At 43.0% G+C, this 17,258-nt stretch overlaps 1 protein-coding gene across 5 annotated transcripts in view; it reads left to right on the top strand.

Annotated features, from left to right (window-relative positions):
- Positions 1–17,258, top strand: part of LOC127451583 (RNA-binding protein 33-like) — an 88,401-nt gene that overhangs the window by 58,217 nt on the left and 12,926 nt on the right. For 3 of the 5 annotated variants that reach the window (XM_051716377.1, XM_051716386.1, XM_051716368.1), the window contains exons 16-17: positions 5,267–5,437; positions 9,204–9,611. In XM_051716377.1, the coding sequence (XP_051572337.1) occupies positions 5,267–5,437; positions 9,204–9,611 (579 nt within the window). Of the gene's footprint in view, positions 1–5,266; positions 5,438–5,824; positions 6,599–9,203; positions 9,612–17,258 lie in introns of those variants that run through there. The other 2 variants (XM_051716400.1, XM_051716395.1) reach the window with 2 other exon arrangements.

Raw genomic sequence — 17,258 nt, 5'->3', positions numbered from 1 at the left:
TTTAATGGTCAGCATTTGACTGATACTAAACAGTACTGATGTTTATTTAGCTATTTATTTTATTTTTATTTATTCTTTATTTGAATGGTCAGCCATTGACTGATACTAAACATACAGTACTGATGTTTTTTAAGCTATTTATTGTATTTTTATTTGTTGTTTATTTTCTCAGTGTTCATTTCTAGAATTTGATGACAATGTATAATAATAATAATCAAATATTCTTTGATAAAAATATTTGTTTAAGAAAGCAGCCTTCTGAGTACCTTTGCATAGTCATATTGGTGTAAAATTGGTGCACAATCCACATAGAAAAGGTCTGTTTTCATTCCAGCTCAAAAATTAAATATATTGGTAATCGGTGAATTTTCCCTCTCTAAAATCGGTATCGGTCTCAAAATTCCCATATCGGTCGGGCTCTAGTCAAGATTAGGGCTGCAACTAATGATTATTTTGATAATTAACCTAATGATTATTAGAACGATTATTCGACTATTCTGCGATTATTGCAGTGATTAATCATTAGCTCTTAACCGATTCTTCAGCTTGTGTCCCGACTTAAAAGGTTGTATTAAACATGCTTACTATCAATAAAGAGGACAAAATCATCTTTAAAAATACCTCTAAATGTCATTCACTGAATTAAAGGGGGAAAAACTACTTTTTATTAAGTTTAATTCAGTAAAGAAATTCACTGCAAAAAATCTTTTTGTTATCAAGTGTTTTTATCTTGTTTTCCATTTAAAATTGTCTAAAAATACTTGAAACAAGATAAATTTGCTTGAAACAATATATAAGATATTTAGACTTGCTTTAAGAGAATGTATCTTAAATATAAGTGTATTTTGTATATAAGTGTATTTTTTCACTTGGTTATACTTCTGTGAGTCCAGTAAAGACAAAATATACTTCTATTCAAGATATATTCTCTAAAAGCAAGTCTAAATATCTTATATGCTGCTTCTCAGGTGAGTGCATAAGAATTTTAAGGATTTTTTGATATTTTAAAATATTTGTATTTTTAATATTATCTTCCACATTCTTAGATAATAATTTTTTCTTTGCGGTATAGCTGCTAAAGACAATGTGTGTTGTTTTAAAAGAGTTTTAGGTATTTATATTGGAAAACAAAAACAAATCAAAAACGTATTTTGTTGCAGTGTATAATGGGGCAAAGACTACCCTCTCTCACCTTTCTGTTCACTTCAATCCATCTTTAACTCTCAAAAAAACTAACTCTCTTATTAATAAAACGGTACTGCCAATTTTCTTCACGATAAGAAATGCTCAGTGACACACATATTATGATTCAATAATTCACGAGCCATCACGATATAATCTAGCTGCAGCAAGTGCTCGAGGGACGAGTGTCCCCGCAACAGAGTGTGCATCAGCCAGGTGCAGTTTCAATCTCTCCACCTTAGATCGGGACACTTCACGTAACTCATAGAAGAGGTGCTGACCGCACAGACAAATGCCAGTTTCGGAGTTTGTAGTTATTTACATGATCTGCTTCCGTATTATTAGAACTTTAATAAAGCTATAATGCATTAAATATAACTGCATTTAAGATGTAACGCTGGGGTGTTTCCATTAAAGAGCTCCGGCTCTGCTTATTCCACAACGAGAGTGCTTCTGTATTTACTTATTTACTTATTTGGTGTTTTTGTATAATTCCCTCATACTTTGTGATCTACATCACCTGAAGCTGTGAAAGTTTAGAGTGCATCTGGACTGTGAGTTGTGTTTTCTTCCTCTCCTCAGTCAGGCGAGAGCTGCAGTGCTGCTCTCGTGCTCCATCATTAGAGTTTAATGTGATCTCATGTTACGTTAAATGAGATCAAATGACTATTCGACAGCGACATTTTTTTGTCTACATTTTTTTTATTGTCGACATTGTCAATAACATCGACTAATCGTTTCAGCCCTAGTCAAGATTACGATCAAAGAACATATTTCAAATGAGCAGGAAAATCTGACAACACTGGTAGCATAAATTTTGTTACTTTACCTCAGATTATGCAAAAAAAATAAAAAATCCCGGCTTGTATAGCTAATGCACATGTGCATTCTTGAGTTGATTGACAGGCAGTGTCTATCTAAAGGTGATTGGCTCTTTTACCTGAGTCGAGACTTCCTTTCTACATCCGTTGACTGTTGGGCATTCCAATTTCTCCCATTCATTTTAATAGAATTGGCCCATCTCTGCTAAATAGTCTTTGCCAAAATAACTGTTGTATAATATATATTTAACCAACCTGAATCCATTTTATCTTGCTGTCAAAAAAGTTTGGAATACATGCAAATGTTTGTATCCCTTTGCAGGGCTTAACAAGGATTTTTTCAGGCTTGCCCAGTGAGGCCAGTAGTTCCAATTTTTACATGCCCTTGTGACAATTTCACTTGCCCTGAGGGAATTTTTTTTTAAATTTAGCTATTTTTAGCAGCTTCTTTTTTAAGTGTCAGAAGTGTTTTTTTTTTTTGTTTTTTAATAAACATTAATGTTCCATTACATGACAACTTTACAACACATAATTTTCAAAAGGGCTTGCAATTTGCAATAAAAGCTGTAAATTAAACAGCCATAATGTAACTCCATGCAAAACACTTGACAGACATACAGTAGATTTATAAACGCATGACATGAACCCATGTCCTCTTGGGCCCACCACCATCTATACCGAATCTGCATCTGAAGTGCATGTAGGACTAAAGTTCTAAAATGTTTAAATGAATAAATATAAAATTATAAAGGAGGGTTTAAAGAGATCAATTTAAAATAACAAAATACATATCTGTATTGTAATCGCAGAAAACATTGCATCACATGCTTGAATTTGACATCTTTGATGAAGTTGCCTTCTGTGTTAAATCTCATGATATCTCTCATATTTTTAATTTCCATTTCATCACTGTTTGATGCAGAGATAAGCGTATTTCTGCTGGTCCATGTTTGAGGCTGCAACAAATCAGTTCCCTCTGCTACCTGCTTTTGCACACATCTCTAGATTTTGAATATTTCTTTGTTTAAAAAAGAAGCCTTCTATGGTAAATCATAACCACAATTGAGTTAATTTGCTAAAATTGTGGAGTGGCTGAAGAATTCAACATCTGAAATGACTTACATTAATGACCACATTTCTGGAAATTCATGAAACACAAAATGGTATAATGAAACATGCTACAGCTAGATTTATCTTGATGGATTGGAAACACGTAGGTGTAAATTTTACATAATGGAAGAGTTTTATGGAAATATAGTAGATAAATATAATAGAAAATATATCATACATTTAAGCTAGAAGGTGTAAATTTTACATGGAAGTGTTTTATGGAAATATAATAGAAAGTAGATCATATACATTTAAGCTAGAAGGTGTACATTTTACTTAATTTAAGGGTTTTAGGGAAATGTGCCGTTTAGGCTAGAAAATATATTCACTATCTGAAGTTACAGTGGGCATAGTTATAGAAGCAGTTTTCCAGTGATGTCATAAAAGAAATTAAACATAAAAAAATGGCTTTTAGGAAAATATAAACATCTCAGGAAAAAAAAAAACTTATATCCAATAGGTATTTGTAGGACATGTAATATTAACCAATAGAAAGCAGAGGTTGACAGTAAGGATGTCAATGTCAGTGCTGCATTTATGCCATCAAATCTGTTTCCTTGCGTGTAGAGCTGCTGTTGCGCAAGCAGACAACAGCTAAATAACAAATCTTAGTACTCAAGGGGAAGAGTTACCTTTAAATGTTGGTGCCATTAAACAAGATGTATTATCTCTCTACCTGAATACTGTTTAGAATGTCTTGCTCAGCAAGATTGTCTACAAAATGTTGCTCCTCCATGACAGTAGTTGACCTGAAAGAGAACACTAACCATAGAAGAAGATAGTTAATCTCCAATATAGTGGCCCTTGCAGCAATGCAACGTGGCATAGACATTACAATATTTATGCCATCACCTCAAACAGTACTTGCAATATGCACAGAGCCTGTTCTTCAGTTGTATATTTATATAGCACATTTCATACACAATGGTAATTACTGTGTATAGCTTAAATCGGGACATTTCTAATGCCTGAAACATGTAAAGAGCGCCAGCAGCCATCAGATCACACAGACACTTAATTGAAGGGTTCGCCAGAAGATGAGGAAACAGAATTACTGAGTTTGTGTAGTCTCATGTTGACTTCAGGTCCTCCTGGCAAGTTCAAACATATAAGGTCAGAAATCGTAAAGATGGTGTGATGTGCGTTTAAGTTTTAGTCGGAAAGAATGGGCCCGTTTTGCAATTCCATATTTCTTTTTCTTTTTCACTTACTAGCATAGGCAGATCAATCCGACATGACTTGAACGCACCATCAGACAGGTACCCATCCATGGCATTTAATGCTCAGACACAGTCAGGACTATCCTGGAAGTCTGAAAAACGGATTACACTGTCACCCCTAAATACAACCCAAGATATTTACACTATTAAGAGATTAATTATGCCATGAGGAAATATTTTCAACAAATGTGTATTTCACAATTCATTCACCATTATCTCAGATTATGTAATAGGAAACATTCTGTGAATTTGCTGCTTCTGGCTTAGGTAGGAAGTATAGTCTTTTTATTTTTATTTTTTTAAATTATATCCCCTTTTCTCCTAATTTGGAATGCCCAATTCCCACTACTTAGTAGGTCCTCGTGGTGGCGCGGTTACTCACCTCAATTAGGGTGGCGGAGGACAAGTCTCAGTTGCCTCAATATGTCTGAGACAGTCAATTCACGCATCTTATCACGTGGCTCACTGTGCATGACACCGCGGAGACTCACAGCATGTGGAGGCTCATGCTAATCTCCGTAATCCACGCACAACTTACCACGCACCCCACTGAGAGCGAGAAACCCTAATCGCGACCACGAGGAGGTTACCCCATGTGACTCTACCCTCCCTAGCAACCGGGCCAATTTGGTTGCTTAGGGTACCTGGCTGGAGTCACTCAGCACGCCCTGGATTCAAACTCACGACTCCAGGGGTGAATAGTCAGGGTCAATACTCGCTGAGATACCCAGGCCCCCAAAATGATGAGTTTTGATATGAGCTCTTTTACCTTGAACATTTGTGATACAATTGGACTCATTCCAGCAAGATGGATTGTAATATTAAATTTTGTATTTGATGGTAATCATCAAGCTCATGTTTGCTAAGTGTACCCAGTGTGTTTGGGATTTTCTGTGTGTGGGTCATTAAATGCCTCTGTTCTGTGTCCTGCAGGCAGATGCTGGTCCCAACACTGGTGCCCCACCTCAGCCACAACATCAGCAGCAGTCAATTGGTCGGCCTGCCCCCCAACAGAGGCTTGGTCCCATCAGGAAAGTTACCATGACAACTGGCGCAGTACAAAATCAACAGGCTGGCCGTGGCATGGCAAACCAAACAAACAGGGTATGATATTGAATCTGGATTATTCTTCAGACCCCTAATTGGACAGGTGCACAATGCCATTTGTCAACAGCTGACACCAAGCAATGACTAGTACTTTGTCAACAGTCTAGCTTTAGTATGCTACACAGAAAACAATAGCTATACACTTGGCAGTGTTACAAGTAGCTCTTTGAAGGGAAAAGCAAGCCAGATTGAAGCTATAGTTAGTAAGTTTACATGTGTTTGAATTGAGCTACAGCAGGTTTTTGCTTAGTCAAGCAACAGTCTTCATCTTTTTGTCCAATGAGAATACATTGCTTATAGAAAGTCATCATACCATGTCAAAATCCTTACAGTTTGTCACATTACATCCTGGAAATGTAAATAAATTAAATCTAACATTTCCAGCTGTATTTACACATCATAACCTTGAAAGTGCATGGTACCACCAAAACCTTGCATAGATTGGGGCCAACCCTCCAAACTGGATGACCATGCCAGGAGGATGTTGATCAGGGAAGCTATCAAGAGGCCAAAGGCAACTTTGAAGGATTTACAAGCCCTTATGTCTGAGATTGATCGGTCTGTGCATGTGACAACAATCTCCCAAGCTTTACACAAAGCTGGCCTGTATGGCTGGGTGGCAAGAAAAAATCCTCTTCTGAAAAAGTGCAATACTAATTCTCATTTGCACTTTGATTCTGATGCCATGTGGCCAAACATTTTATGGTCAGATGAGACAAAAATGTAACTTTTTGGACTGAACTGCAAGTGCTATTTTTGAAAAAATCCCACAGCACACCATCCAGAACATACCATACCCACTGTTGAACATGGTGGTGGCAACATTATGTTGTGGGGGTGTTTCTCTTCAACGGGGCAATTGGTCAGGATTGAAGGGAAAATGTATGCTGTCATGTACACCCAAATTCTTCAGGAAAATCTGTGGCCCTCTGCTCGACAACTCAAGATGGGCAGGAAGGTCAAAGTCCTTGAGTGGCCAAGTCAGAGCCCTGACCTAAATCCAATAAAAAACCTGTGGATGAACTGAAGAGAGCAGTCCATCGCCGCTGACCCCGCAAACTAAACTCCAGCAATTCTGCAAGGAAGAATGTGCAAATATTCACCATATTCAAACAGACGTATGACTGTCGCAAAAGGCTCTACAAAGTATTAAATCTAGGGGTTATTCACTTTTCAAATCCTGTTATTCTAGTTTTTCATCTTTTTAAAAAGAAAATTGGAACTGTTGCCTTTTTTTCTGTTACTTGAATATTGTAAGGCAAGATTTTAAACTAAAGTGTATTATTATTATTATTATTATTATTTTTTTTTTTTTTTTTTTTTTTTTTTTAATTTCATTTTTTTATTATTATTTTTTTTTTTATTGGTTTAGATTTCAGGCTGCAAGACAAAAAAAAGTGACTATTCCTAAAGGGTATGATGATTTTCTATTGGCACTGTGTATGCCACTATGCAGAATCGAATATTTGAAGAAAGGACATCAGCTGAGGAAATGCTGGTTAATACATGTCACGTGTTGCCTCTGTCTTTTGGAGCAAGCACACTACAGCAAATTCGATTGTGGTTTGATTGACATGTATATATGCTGGATGAAGCAGAGCTGCAATCGCATTATCTAGGAATGTTAGTATGACTTCGCAAATATCAGACTGGTACGAATTACGTTGGGCTAAAGTGTTTGCATGACATTTTAAATGATAAATTATTGTTTTAGTCCTACTGAAATCAAACATAGAAACTGCATGTAAATGTACGCCGTGTGGCTGTGATGAACTGTGAAGTGTTTGTAAGGTCAGCTTTATTTATTTATTTATTTTTGTACTCTGGTAAACAAAGGAGTAGAAATTTCTTGTTGGGTGGTATTGCGTATTTATGTAATTACCCCATACAATGATATCCCTGATAAATTTGTTATATTCCACATAGTCTTGTGTAGTGCTGTCCAGAATATAGAATTTACATCTTCACTTTGCTAGATTTATTATATATATTTTTTCTCATCATAAAGGGCTGTTCTAAGTTGTTCTCTTCCTCACGCATCAGCACTAGTAAAGACAGCAGATTTGGTTTCCTGTTATGGTTCAGCTGTGCCACTGCTTCTCCCATGGGACTGGTAGCTGTTTTGGAAGAGAACTGGAGCTGTAATGATATGGAACAGAGTGCCTGGTTTGATGATATTGACAGGCTGAAACAGGAGAGATGAAGATGCCTTGGCCTTTCCACACACTGCCGTCTCTGTACAGTAGTCCATTCTCTCGGGACAGATGCGGTGCTTACATGTGTCAGTCAGTCACGCAGAGTGACTTCTTGCACAACCACTCACCAACTATCTGTCACCCTGTCTTACTGCATCTGCCTGAGCTCTTATGTCGAGTCAGATATTGTAAACTTGCATACAAACACGTCCTGCTGTTTACTGATATACCCATGCCCTTGTAAATCACTCGCTGACATTGTACCTAGTGTCTTGCTTGGAGCTAAAGTAGATTGTATGCTCGATAAGTGGTAAGAGCATGTGTAGTTTATTTATTCATTTATTTATTTATTTATTTTGACAGCCGCCAGAGCCAACCCATTCTTCTTTATGCTTCAATTTGAAAAGATGAACTAGATGCCTTTGCGTTGTACTGGAATATTTTGTTGATATTACACCTACAAATTTTAACACATTTAACTTTTTCCTTTCAGCGACACAATATGTCAGCACATTTATTATTAAAGGCTATTCCTTTCTCATGGATGAAAGACTAAAATTTCCCTTTTACATAGTACTTTTTTTATTTAATGCTGACAATTTTTGTTTGAAGCTTGATGGTAATGATGGCGTTAACTGTGTGTGCTTGAGTGCTTTGCTTTCAAGGCCAAAGAGCTCTGCTTCAGTCTCAACAGACCACAACATTTTCATTCATCAGGTTTTGTCACATGGCCTCTAGCAAACTCCAGGCCTGACTTAATGATGACCTTTTTCAGAAGTGTCTTCCCTCTAGCCACTTCACAGGCTTAATGAGTAAAGTGCTGAAGTGATTGGTAGACAGTCTCTCCCATTTCAGACAAAAAGCACTGCATCTGTCAGTGCTGTAGCTTGCCTCTTGGCCACAAATACACGTTTTATTTCGTAGACTGCACAAATAAGTTTACATTGTTGTATGTATTGAACAAATGGTTTTAATTGAAGTTAATTACAAGTTCAAGGTTTATAAAATGTTTGGACTTAGTGATAATAATAATTAATAATATTAATATTTGCTGTAGTGTTTTCTGACACAACTTGGAACTCATTGGTCCCATATTGTGATTTATTATTCAAGCACCGAGGCAGCAGAACATTTCACACGTTTATTCTCTCTCTGACTGCTTCAAATATGATTTTTTGTCTTTACATAATGGTGTATACATTTATTAGAAAGTTTAACGTTTGTTGATCTTATCTGCTGATAAAATTTTGTTGCAGTATTTTATTAATTCGCATGTTTCCTTTTGGTGGCCTCCCAGAATACCAAAGCGGACGTTAACTTTAGAAGGGTAAAGTTGCTGCTGGCTTAAGACCGTAGCAAATATTTTTGCATTCCTATTTGCTCCAACATCAATGTGGCAAGGAGGGAGGGCTAATCGGGCTAATCAAAATGACGAGAGGGGATAAAGGTGGCCGGAGGCGGCAGTTCGGCAGAGAGAGAGAGCTACAGGCAGCTGCCCTGTATTCGTTTGTGGTGTATGTCTTTTGCTTTAAGTTAATCATTAACTTATTATTTATATTGTCAAGCAGGTTTTCGCCACCTCCTTTCCCTTTTACCCCATTGCATTTGTGCTGAAAACCCGGGAAGGAGGAGTGATGCGCCGTAGTAGAGTCCTCGTCACTAACATCCACCCCAAAGGAGCAGCCGCGGCCATCCGCCAGGGGACTGAGGAGCCCGGTCGCCTGAAAGCGGAGGAACGACCGCCGACCGCGAGGGGAGGAGGGGCTCCCTACCGGCTGCTAAAACGGGGCGGGGTCAAAGATAATACCACCATCCGCGAGCGGGGAGGGGCTCACTGCCGACCGTCTGGAATTCAGTGTACTTATTCAACACAATCATACATATTAATTTTTCAGAAAACAAAGAATCAACTAAATGATTGGCTTGTAACCCTTCTCAGTGGAAGGAGGCGGCGAGAAGCAGATTTCCTGGTTCAGGTAAGCGTTTTTTTATTTTCCTCAGTGCAGCACAACACACTCTCAGGGCTTTACGTTGTTGGCAGACACAGTCTAAAAACATCCACAAACTAGCTTACAAAATAAACTTTCAAATTTACAATCATCAAAACTTCTGGCTTCATAGTCCATGCCCAGGCTCTCTCTCCCCTCTAACTGCTGTGTGGCTCTATTTATGCCGCTCTCCCCATGCTCACTGAAATTAGAGACAGGTGTTAGACATCATTTAACTCAGGTGTAAGCACCCTTACCGCTTTCTCTCTCTCCGGAGAGATGCTTGACCACGCCCCCGCTGTCACATATCCCCACCGCCCGACTCAGGCCGGGGCGGCATCCGGCCTGCCTACCACTCCCCCCATTCCTGGAAAGGAAGTCGGCGACAGCCATCTGCGCCCCCGGTCTGTGGACCACCTTGAACTTAAACGGCTGAAGAGCCAGATACCAACGGGTGATCCGGGCATTGGTATCTTTCATGCGGAGGAGCCATTGGAGTGGGGCGTGATCGGAACAGAGGGTGAAGGCCCGCCCCAGCAGGTAGTATCGGAGAGTGAGGACCACCCACTTGATGGCAAGACACTCCTTTTCTATGGTGCTGTACTTAGTTTCCCTTAACGAGAGCTTACGGCTAATGTACAGCACCGGGCGCTCCTCCCCCTCCACCACCTGCGAGAGTACGGCCCCCGGCCCCCTGTCTGAAGCATCTGTCTGTAAAATAAAAGGGAGAGAGAAGTCAGGTGAATGTAAAAGCGGCCCCCCGCAAAGTGTGGCTTTAACTTGAGTGAACGCCTGTTGACACTGCTCCGTCCACTGGACCGGATCTGGAGCTCCCTTTTTAGTGAGATCAGTCAGCGGGCTGGTGACGTCCGAATAATTAGATACGAACCTTCTATAATAGCCAGCCAGCCCCAGGAACTGTCTCACCCCCTTTTTGGTCTTGGGTCTCGGGCAGGTCGCAATCGCCGCTGTCTTGTCAATTTGGGGATGCACCTGCCCGTGGCCCAAGTGGAACCCCAGATACCATACCTCCACCCGTCAAATCGCGCTCTTCTTCGGGTTCGCTGTGAGTCCCGCTCGGCGCAGCGATCTCAGAACCGCCCTCAGATGTTGCATGTGCCGCTGCCAATCATTGCTATAAATGATGATGTCATCTAAATAGGCAGCGGCGTAAGCTGAATGCGGTCTGAGGATTCGGTCCATGAGACGCTGAAACATAGCCGGGGCCCCAAACAAACCGAACGGAAGTGTCACAAATTGGTGTAATCCAAACGGTGTGGAGAAGGCGGTTTTCTCACGGGAAATTGGTGTCAAGGGGATCTGCCAATAACCCTTCGTCAAATCCAATGTCGAATAAAAACGAGCAGTGCCCAACCGATCGAGCAACTCATCAACACGAGGCATTGGATACGCATCAAATTTAGACACCGCGTTGACTTTTCTATAATCCACACAGAATCGCACAGACCCGTCGCTCTTAGGCACTAGAACAACTAGGCTGGACCAATCGCTGTGGGATTCTTCTATTACCCCCATATCAAGCATCGCATCCAATTCTTCCCGAACTATTTTCTTTTTGTGTTCGGGTAGTCGATAGGGGCGGCTACGTACCACGACCCCCGGCTCGGTTTCGATGTGGTGATGGATGAGGTTTGTACGTCCCGGTAGAGGGGAGAACACATCTGCAAACTCCTGTTGCAACCTAGCAACCTCTGCGAGTTGGCTCGGTGAGAGGTGGTCTCCGCAAATGACCGGGGTGAATTGGTTATGTTTTGAACTCACCTCCGGTGCGAGCTCCGTCTTCTCGGGAACTACCGTAGCCAACGTCACGGGAACCGCCTCCCTCCACAATTTCAGGAGATTGAGGTGGTATATTTGACGTGCGCCCCCTCTATCGGTAACCTCATAACCTCATAATCGAGATCTCCCACTCGTCGTGTGACCTCAAAGGGTCCTTGCCACTTGGCAAGTAATTTAGAGCTCGATGTGGGAAGCAATACAAGCACTTTATCTCCCGGTGCAAATTCCCTTAGCTGAGTTCCCCTGTCATACAGTCGGCGCTGTCGTTCTTGAGCTTGGAGCAAATTCTCCTGTGTTAGCTGCCCCAAAGTGTGGAGTTTTGCTCTAAGATCAAGAACGTACTGAATTTCATTTTTACTGTTTGAAGGTCCCTCCTCCCAGGCCTCTCACAATACATCAAGCACACCGCATGGGCGTCGCACATACAGCAGCTCGAATGGGGAGAAGCCAGTGGAGGCTTGCGGGACCTCTCGTACTGCAAATAACAGGGGGTCGAGCCATTTATCCCAATTTCTAGCATCATCGTGCACGAATTTACGAATCATGTTTTTGAGGGTTTTATTAAATCGTTCCACCAGGCCATCCGTTTGAGGATGGTACACACTGGTGCGAATCGATTTAATATTTAATAACTCGTACAGTTCGCGTATTGTTCGTGACATAAATGTTGTGCCCTGATCGGTGAGGATTTCTTTCGGAATCCCCACCCGGGAGATTATTTTGAAGAGTGCCTCCGCAACACTGCGTGCTGAGATGTTGCGAAGAGGCACTGCTTCCGGATATCGCGTTGCATATTCCACTAGGACCAATACAAAGCAATGTCCGCGTGCTGACCGTTCTAATGGCCCGACGAGGTCCATTCCAATTCTCTCAAAGGGGACCTCGATTAGAGGGAGAGGACGCAATGGCACTTTTGGGGTGGCCGGTGGGTTAACCAGCTGGCATTTGCGGCAATACCACACACCATCTGCGGACATCGCCGCCAATGCCCGGCCAATAGAAACGGGCTATTAGACGGTTCAGTGTCTTCCTTTCTCCTAAGTGACCTGCCATGGGATTATAATGAGCCGCCTGGAATACCATTTCCCGACGGCTCCTTGGAATCAAAAGTTGGGTTGTATCCTCTTTGGTCCGAGTGTCCTGTGTCACTCTATACAACCGCTCATTTATAATTGCAAAATAGGGGTATGAAAGGGCGATGTCCGGCTGGAGTCGTTGACCATCAATGACTCTCACTTGGTCAAAGGCTTGTTTGAGGGTTTCGTCTCACGACTGCTCCAAAGGGAAATCCCCCTCAGGGAATCCCCTGAGAAGGGGAGGGGCTGCAGCCTCTCCCCCTCTCTCGTCATTATGACGTGGAGCTGTCGAGGACGGCCCCGGCTCCGCCTCCCCTGCCAGAGCATCGCACATCACACATCTCCCTATTTTCGTACAGGACCCATCCGCGCAAATTCCCTTTAATAAAGCTCTAAAGTCAGGCCAATCAGTCCCCAAAATCAGCGGATGGGTGAGGCGGGAACTAACCGCAGCCTCCACTCCGCAGGTCACCACCGGATACTTGTGAATATCCCTGTGTACACATTTCACTTTCACCGTTTTAGTTGTGACCAATGCCTCGGGTTGAACCAAGCGTTGGTGGATAGTGGTTTGATTACACCCGGTGTCCACCAACGCTTGGTGAGTACCCCCTTGACACTTACCGGTATCCGGTATGCTCCGGCCCGGTCGGGGGCAGCCTGTGGGTGGTCAGAGACCCGCACCACTGTCCCCAGCTCCATCAGAGGGCACTGATCTCGGAAGTGGCCCGGGTCTCCGCACCTCCGGCAGGCCGGCCCAGGCGCTACGCCCGCACTTGCGTCGGCGGGCGCCCCCCCCTGAGGGGGAGAGCGGCGGGGCATTGGTATAGGGGAAGGTGTCGCCTCCCACACCCGGGGAACTGGTCTCCGTGGCTGAAGTCCTCCTCGTCTGCGTGGGGCAGGAACAGGACCTGGAGAGAGAGCAGAATGAGAGGAGATGGGGGAGGGGAATGAGACAGGGGGAAGAGAGAGAGAGAGGGAGGGCTCTTCCGCCCTCGGGATCGCCGCCATGTGGTCCTCCGCAAGCCGGATAGCTTCCTCCAGCAACGCCGGGCGGTGGCACTGGACCCACTCCGCCGTCCCTTTCGGCAGTTGTCGTACTAATTGCTCCAGTACCACCTGGTCGATGATCGCGTCGATGCCGCGGTCCCCCGCTAGCAACCATCTTTGGCTGACGTCGTGGAGCCGCTGGGCGAAGGCAAACGGGTGGTCGGAGCTCTCCAACTTCAAGCTCCGAAAGAGTTGACGACTTCCCTCCGGAGTACGACCAACCCGTTGCAAGATGGCTCTCTTTAGATCTCCATAGGCCAGGAGGCTCACCGCTGGTAGTTGTTGAGCCGCGAGTTGGGCTTCCCCGGACAGTAGCGGTATGAGTCGGGCCGCCCACTGGTCGAGCGGCCAGCCCCAGATCTCGGCAGTGCGTTCAAAGAGATCCAGGAATGCCTCTGGGTCGTCCGCCGCCCCCATCTTTTGTAACGCAGGCAGGGGTAACGGCGTGTGGGTGTCCGAGGTCGCGGCTGGGGATGCCTTCTGGCTGAGAAGGCTCCGGATCGCCTGTCGGTCCTCTGCTTGAGCGCGCATGAGCTCCACAAACCGGCGGTCTTGATCTTGCTGGAGCTCAAGCAGGGATTGTTGGTGGCTCCGATGTAAGCCAGCGAGGGCTTGAAGGATCTCCGCCAACTGGGAGGACTCTACGGGGCGACTTCCATCCATCTTCAACCAAACTTTAATTTCCCGGGTTTCGGCACCAGTGTAACACTTCTCAGTGGAAGGAGGAGGCGAGAAGCAGATTTCCTGGTTCAGGTAAGCGTTTTTTTATTTTCCTCAGTGCAGCACAACACACTCTCAGGGCTTTACGTTGTTGGCAAACACAGTCTAAAAACATCCACAAACTAGCTTACAAAATAAACTTTCAAATTTACAATCATCAAAACTTCTGGCTTCATAGTCCGTGCCCAGGCTCTCTCTCCCCTCTAACTGCTGTGTGGCTCTATTTATGCCGCTCTCCCCGTGCTTACTGAAATTAGAGACAGGTGTTAGACATCATTTAACTCAGGTGTAAGCGCCCTTACCGCTTTCTCTCTCTCCGGAGAGATGCTTGACCACACCCCCGCTGCCACATGGCTAAATATAAAAAGTAATTAACATAGAACCTCCTATCTCTCTTCACCTTAAATGGACAGGTTCCGGTCCTGAAATGCACTAGTCTTCATCCACACTAGTCTTCCTCAGTACATTCCATATTATGTTTTTCACTCTTCGGCTGTGTCCTCTGATAAGACACAATTTTCTGCCTCCCTTTTCTCTCTGACCTTGGCAGAGATGGCCACACAAAGAAACTTCAGTCGACATAGCTACATAAAGAGAAACTATTTATCTAAGCATTTGAACATGTTTGGTTCATTTACAGAACGCAATTTACAGTTAATAAGAAATGATAGCAAAGAAACAGAGCATAATGTAAATTAATTTTACACATTCCCCCCTTTGAACCTATGTGTTCAAATTCAAATAGGTAAACAGAATTATGAAAGTTAAAAACAGAATAATTAACCAAATGATTGTTTTAACACACATCATCATTAAAATCGTACTCATCAGGATATGGAAAAAGATCAGGGTAGTCTTCATCACAGTAGGTGTCTGATATAGTTTTGGTTAAAGACATATATTGACCTTGGACATGAGAATGAACCAAATTTGATAATTGTGTTTTGAATACATTGACTCAGAACAGTTTCATTTCGATTGATCACTCAAAGGCAGGACAGTGAGACCATCCGTGTCACACTTGCCAGGGGCAGTGGTGGCTCAGCAGTTAAGGCTCTGGGTTACTGATCAGAAGGTCGGGGGTTCAAGCCCCAGCACTGCCAAGATGTTGGGCCCTTGAGCAAGGCCCTTGACTCTATCTTCTCCAGGGGCGCCGTAACATGGCTGACCCTGCACTCTGATATGTGAAAAACAAAGAATTTCACTGTATATGTGCAAATGTATAATGTGTGATAAATAAATAAAATTAATTAAAATGAGTTAAAAAATTTTTTTTAATTAATTAAAAACTTAGAACAGCTGGGTGAATGCCCAAACAGTCTGCACCACCACGTGCTGGGTGATTCTTCCTCTTTTTGTTTGGGTCTGTTGATCATATGTCCTTGTGTCTTTCTTCTGCCCTACTCCCAGTTTCAGGGCCCCCTCAATTTTCCAGACCTTCGTTGGTCCCCCTAGGGCACTCTTCTGCCTCTGCCAGAGTTAGAGGCACACCTAGTGTGAATTCAGGAGGGTTCATCCTATGGCAGTGTGAGCAATGGATTCAGGAATCCCTTTCAGCCACTTGAACAGCCGTTGGAGTAGTCAGGAGGATTCTCCACGGTCCTAACCAGCATGGGCATTGCCAAGCTTTCCGTCTGAAGTCTTTCACCAGAACCCAGTCTCCAACCTGCAGCTTATGGATGGCACCCTCTATTGGAGATGGGAGAGCTTCCTTGACCTGTGAATGAATAGACTGGACAGTTTTGCGTAGTTCAGACATGTATTTCACCATCTGATCATCTGTCTGTTGCAGGGTGCCTTCGTGCTGTGGGAAAATGTAAGGGAGAGTGGCAGTCAGTCTCATAGGAAGACTGGTCAACACTTCCAGTGGGCTCAGACCTGTTTGTTTATTTTGACGTCCCCAAATGTACATAAGGACCAATGGCAAAGCTTAGATCCAATTCAAAGTTGCGTCAGACATCACTTTAGCTAATTTGTGTTATATCATCTGATTCAGACGTTCAACAGCACCCACCGATTGTGGGTGATATGAACAATGTTGTTTCAAATCAAAATTTAGCTTTTCTGATAATTTTTTTTTACCACTGTGTTCACAAAGTGAGAACCATTGTGTGAGGACCGTTTACGGGGAATTCCCCATCTGGGAATCACTTCCCTCATCAGGTGTTTAGCCACTGTCAGTGCATCTTGTCTCCTGCATGGAAAGCATTCAGGATATTTTGAAAACAAGTCAATCACAACCAAACAGTATCGATAACCTTGAGCTGGTGTTAATTCAATAACATCCATCATCAGATGTTCAAACGGCATCTCTAGTGTCGGGTGTGCACTCTGCAAGATGGCTGGCATCTTTCCAATACTCATCTGTATTTTGAAAATTTGAAAAGCCTGGTGCGTACCAGTATCTTTTAATCATAACAACAATACCTCCCTTAGATACGTGGTCTACACCATGTGTCAACTTAGCCATAAATGGAAAAACAGATTTAGGTAAAGCTGGTTTATTTTCAGAATCAACCAAAGTGCCTGTTGCAGAATCCATCCTGCAGTTTGCACGCCAGAGGATTAGTTCTTCCTCGGTAGCATTTTGCTGTAAAAGAGGTAAATCAGAAAGGTTAGTTAACGAGACATCTGACAGGTCTGTCATCTGTAGCTGTGGTAAATCTGTCGATTTTGCTGCTGCTTTTGCAGCCATGTCGGCACGATTATTGCCTTCTGAAATCCAATCAGAATCACAAGTATGTGCTCTACATTTGCATACTGACAAAGACTGTGGGAGGAGAACAGAGTCCAAAAGGTTAATTAGAAGTTTTTTGTGTGCTATCGGCTTTCCAGGGGAAGTCACAAAACCATGATGTTTGTATAGTATGCCAGTGTTATGTAAAGTGCGTAAAGCATAATTACTGTCTGTGGAAACAGTAAGGGATTTTCCCTTAGCCAAAACGCACACACGTGTGACTGCAAACAGTTCAGCCGCTTGGGTGGAAAG

The sequence above is a fragment of the Myxocyprinus asiaticus genome, chromosome 2 (assembly GCF_019703515.2).
Source record: "Myxocyprinus asiaticus isolate MX2 ecotype Aquarium Trade chromosome 2, UBuf_Myxa_2, whole genome shotgun sequence".
Classification (NCBI taxonomy): Eukaryota; Metazoa; Chordata; class Actinopteri; order Cypriniformes; family Catostomidae; genus Myxocyprinus; species Myxocyprinus asiaticus.
The sequence above is the reverse complement of the archived record's forward strand: the minus strand, read 5'-3'. Positions and strand labels throughout refer to the sequence as shown.